At 40.3% G+C, this 5,497-nt stretch overlaps 1 protein-coding gene across 1 annotated transcript in view; it reads right to left on the minus strand.

The window, feature by feature from the left end:
- cbarpa (CACN subunit beta associated regulatory protein a) overlaps positions 1-2,173 on the minus strand; it is a 15,612-nt gene extending 13,439 nt beyond the window's left edge. Inside the window, exon 1 of the mRNA XM_008282218.1 lies at positions 2,126-2,173. Coding sequence (XP_008280440.1) covers positions 2,126-2,173 — 48 coding nt within the window. The remainder of the gene's footprint in view (positions 1-2,125) is intronic.
- Positions 2,174-5,497: the final 3,324 nt, after the last annotated feature.

Raw genomic sequence — 5,497 nt, forward strand, 5'->3', positions numbered from 1 at the left:
AATGCCAGTTTTAAGGTTTTCAATTTACAATAATTCATCCCTTTTTTTGTTTTATTTGACCAGCAAACCCCCAAAAAATCCACTTTACTCTAAAGGAAAAAAAAGGGGAGCAACCAGAGTGAAATAGCTGTCGATCAACTCGTGGAGGTGTGTTACAGAAAAAAGCAAAAACAGCTGATTTTTGTGGCGACTCTGCTTCCTCTGTAATTGCCGAAGGCTCTTCTGTGAGGCCGCTGATCTACGAGCATCAATCAGTCTGTGTCAGCTTCGATCACAAGCTCAATCTAACAGCAGAAAGTCGCTCGGCGGAGGAAGCCGTCACTCCCTGCTCATAAAGCCAGAAATTCTGATGATGGTGTGTGTTACAGCAGATGAAAAAAAAAACCCACACTTTTCCCTCCCTTTTCATTCAACCTCAAACCTGCCTGAGGCCACAGCGTGTTGAACTGCGCCCCTTGTCACGCGTAAACAGAATAGATTTCCATATTCATTAGATGCTGCAGTAGCCTACATTCAGAGACTCCGGAGAAAAACACTGTTTGAATCCGTATGTGTGTGTCGACTGGCAGCTACGGCTACATGTGCGGCGGAGAACACGCGCTCAGGATTCGTCAGAGCGTCTGTAACTTAATGAAATCTGCTGTTTTTACAAGCTCAGCCAAACGGCAAGAACAACACAATCAATCAGCAGGAGCCTCTCGCCAGTCTTCAGGCCGTGTTTCCAACACACTCGGTGGAGGCAAACAAAGGCCAGCTCTGCCTCCACGCTAACTGTCCGATAATCGCCACCAGCTCAAATATCCCCCCTCCTGTCCTCGCCCTCCAGAGCCAGCAGCAGCAGCAGCAGCACACTCAGTTCTGTTTTTCAGTCAAATCCTCTTTGGCCACAGATCAGACCGTCATCCACCACTGCTCCACCTGGGATGTAATACCTGTTACTGGAACACTGTGCTGTTGACTCAACATGTTTTTTTGTTTTTTTATGATACTAGTCAGTTGGATACTAGGGATGCACGATATATGGGCGACCACATCGGTATCGGCCGATATTAGCATTTTTTTCCCGATATATCGGGGTTTGTTGCTCCTACTGATATATCGGTCCGATGAACAAATTTAACCGATGATTGTCTAACATTAGCGCCTTCGTCTCTACATTTGATATTGCTGCTATTTCACAGATTGTTACATTAATGGTCCTGGACTTCAACATTAAATATGTTAAAATATTTTTTGCTTAATAAAGAAGACTATGTGGTCTAATTTGGTATGGGCTTCTTTGGAATAGTTCTCACAGTGCTTACTTATCTTATTTTTCGGTGTGAACAAAAATTGAATATCGACTTTGGCAATATCTGTAATATCGGTAATATCGGTAATATCGATAATATCGGTAATATCGGTTATCGGCGATATCAGAAATCTTAATTTCGGATATCGGTACTGGCCAGAAATTTTAACCCTATTCAGGACTTTTGGGGTCTTTTGGACGTCAGGGCATTTAGTTTAGGTGACAGGTATTGGTTTTTAAAAATTATTTTTGATTTTTTTTTTTTTTCAAATATGAAAAGAGGGACATTTGTCATGCATTTGGAACCAAAACTACATCAACTAATCAGAAAATGTACTTAACATAGTATAAAAGTCTATAATGAATACAAACAAATATTTTGCATATATGTTCTTTCTTGGTTTCCAATGCACCCTGTGGACGCCAATAACATAATAACAGCCGGTAACATAATAAAAGTCCTGAACCAATAATGTAACAACTTATTACGTGAAGTTATTACGTTATTGGCCAAAAGATATTATGTTATCGGTTCAGGACTTTCATTACGTTATTAGCCTATTACATTTTAAAAAGTGCAAATTTATTATGTCATCGGCCGTTGTTACGTTATTGGCTGGTATTACATTATCGGCTTCTACACACCCCAAAAGACCTTCTTCGTGTGCCAGCAGGAAAGTCCTGAACAGGGTTAACAACGTGCGTCACTACTGGAAACTAGTGTGTTGTCTCCAGCAGAGGTGTAGTTGTCATGTGACAGACAGCAGCTCAATGCGAAGGTGTGGACGGTAAGGTGTTGACAGAGTGGGGAGGCTTTGATGCAGCATTACTCACAGTGGAGTTCTCAGTCAGACTTGTCAGAACAGGCAGATCATTGCTCATGGTCCAGGTCGGTGTGAGCGGAAACCCTGCAGAGGATGAAGAGAAGTGAAGAATGTCACACGGAGCTGCTACTTCCTTCTGCGCAATAGTGCCGTCTCTGTTAGTGAAGTGCAGAGGATTTGATCGATACCGTCATATTCAGTCATTTTCTCAACAAATCCAATCAGAACACCAAAGCCGGCGACGAATCGATCCGTCGAATTAGCATTTTAAGCAGTGCAGCTTGTTCCTCTGTTCCCATAAAGCCCCCAAATGCACCACATCCCTGCTTTATAATAAACAAGAGCACTGTTATTTATTTTAAATCCAACATACGCCATCCTGTGCTGCAAAGAAAACAGCACATCCCTTTAGCTACAGACACTCCTTTATTCAGTTACCCATTGTTATTGATCATTCTGCCTTTTGTGCCGACCAGACCCCTGGATTCAGTCACCTTTTGTAATTGATGACTGTCTGCGAGAGCCCTTGTTCTCTGATCCTCTGTCATTGATCAGCAGCTAAATGCAAAACCAGCTCCTACTCCCCTCTGTGTTTACATACCGTCCCCTCCCTACTGTCTGACCATCTGTATAAAACGCTCTTGTTTACCATCACAGACTGTGTGTTGGTAAGCCCACCGTATACCGGAACACCTCACCACAGCAGACTGAAATCTGCTCAACACTTCCAGTCAACGCACTATTTAAAGCCAGGAGGTCAGGATCCCTGAAGACACTGACGGAGGGTCACGAGAAGATTTCCAGAAATCAAGCTTAGCACATTTTAGCCACAGTTGTTACCAAAGATGTAAAACATACGAGCATGTTTACTCTGTATTTCACTTTGACTGATGCATTCTGGCATGATTCTCCGCTGCAATAAATTACACATGAGTTATTATTTTGTGGGGGTTTAATTGTAATATTTCTATCATTCAGGTTAATTCATAAATAACACTGTAGGGTCTCCTGATTTAAACTTGTTAATTCATAGCCTTATTTCTTTGGCTCTTTTGCTCTTTGGCTTCCAAAGTGCTTTATAAATAACCGTGACTCGACTCGACTCCATGTTTCCTCCACCTCCGGGGATAGTGGAGGTCGAGAAACTCTGCCACCGTTATTTTGGAGGTCAGGGGCAGAAGTTTTGGGATGATTTAAAGTCACAGTGCCCAGATGTTTGATTGCTAAATCACAGATAATGTGTTCCAGCTCATGTAAGGCCAGAAGGAAGAGTATTTGTGGTCAAACTTTACTATGTCCTTATAAAACACAAATAAAACACTCAACATGACACAGCAAAGTGCAGGTACTTCTTCATACAACTGTGGTCATAATTGCTACCCTGAACAGTGAAGTCCTGCATCATTAGGCTTTTTAATTTCATCAAGTTTTCAGAAGAAAAATCCCACCTGAGGTCCACACTTGCAAACCCTGAGTCAGCCAGAACCACAGTGTCCAACACTGACTCTGAAATCCTGTCACTGGTGGTTGAGTTTTAACAACCTGAACAGGAGCTTATGCTATTTTTTTTTTTAAAAAGAGGAGTTACACATATTAGGTTTTTAAGGCATTTAAATAATCAGAAAATGAGATAAAGACGATGCAGGAAGCATGACCTAACGCTTTAATTAACGTGAAACACAGGAAAAGGTTCCGTAATTCTACAATTCTGGCTCCAGTGTTGCAGGATTAATTTTGGGGGACTAATGAGAGCCACATTTAACGATAATGAATAGCCAGACTCGATGCTGCAGAGGCAGAGACAGCTGACTTTTATACTGTTTTTTTTTTTTTTTACGAGACCCTCCGTGCCTGGTAATTATCCACATCTCTCAGACTTCAAATAGCCAGTTTGTAATGCAGCCTTTCTGTTCCCAGACCAGCCCAACCAAAGATAACGGTGATGATACATCACAAGGGTTATTTCTGACTTTAATAAGCTCTAACAACAAGTCAGCTGATCCCCTGGAGTAAAATTGGTGTAATGGACCTTTAACATACCAAAAATAACTGTTGTGTGGATTGACTCTTGTGCGTTAAACTCCATCAGATTCTAAAGGTTTACCGACTCCTACTGAATTCTCACCATGATCCTCAACTCTGTCTCCAAAACATCTGGTCTCAACTGCTAAAATGACCTTTTTTCTGCAGAAGCGTATAAGAGGAAGAAAGAAGAGCTGACCGCACATAAGTATTTACACAGAGTGCAGCTTGTGTAACACCAGTCCATGATTGAATTCCTCACACATGCTGCTAACGCTGCAGCACATTCCCTCTCCATGTGAGACTCATATTTTATGTAATCTCATACATACCAACAGCTCAAGGTAACTATGATGTGAACGGAGCTCTAAAGAGCAAAGACACACACACACACACACACACACACACAGCACATGCATGTGAAATTCTTGTTCTGTTGAATTATCTTCAGTCAGTGCCACCGGGTCATTTTGTCCTCATGTGTGTTTTTGTCTCCTGGGTTTTTCTCTTTTGCTCAGATCTTCAAACAGAAATATTTTATTAATTAAATGTTTCACAGATTATAGATAAAACTGTGATTTTATTATTTAAAAATAAATCAGCCTGCGTGATATCCTGCCTGATTTTTTTATTTATTTTATTTTTTTGCCTCCTTAGGGACAGATGTGGCGAAAACACCTGTCTTCTCTTTGCTGATTGAATAAACATCTGAAATGCAGTAAATGTAAAGTATCTTACAGGAGCATTGAAGGACTTACTCGTATAATACAGAGCGTCCTTGCTGTTAATCTCTCGGTCTTCTTTTGTTTATTATTACAGCTTGGCAAGGCCACACTTGACGTAGGAGCAGAAACATTTCAAAGTAGAGTTGAAAGTAGTTTTGCAAATGAATTAACTGGTTATTAATCATAGTATTGGAGAACTACACAGATGAATGATCAAGTTATTGACTTCTCCTTGTATTTTATGTGTTTTTTCTCGACACAGTGTTGAATCTTCATTCTGTCTGTCAAACTAGCTCACTCTATGCATACATTAACATTGTTAGTGCCATCCCAAACTTCATGATTTCTGACATGACATTATAACATGTTAATAAGGTGGTTCAGTCATTACAAACTCTTTCTGTTGAGCCAAGCATATTTAAACCTACATAAACAGCTGTAAGAAGATGTAGTTTTCTAGCAGCAAAGTTGCAATCTGTTACGATTTGTCGGTCTCCTAAATGTGTTCATTTAAACACACTTTTTGTGCAAGTCATATATTGATAATAAAAATATATATTTTAAAATCTTCCTGTGGTTGTGCATATGTGTTCTTATGTAACATTTACATTGCAATTAAAGCAACTCACTTAATT

The sequence above is a fragment of the Stegastes partitus genome, unplaced genomic scaffold (assembly GCF_000690725.1).
Source record: "Stegastes partitus isolate 25-593 unplaced genomic scaffold, Stegastes_partitus-1.0.2 Scaffold264, whole genome shotgun sequence".
Taxonomy (NCBI): domain Eukaryota; kingdom Metazoa; phylum Chordata; class Actinopteri; family Pomacentridae; genus Stegastes; species Stegastes partitus.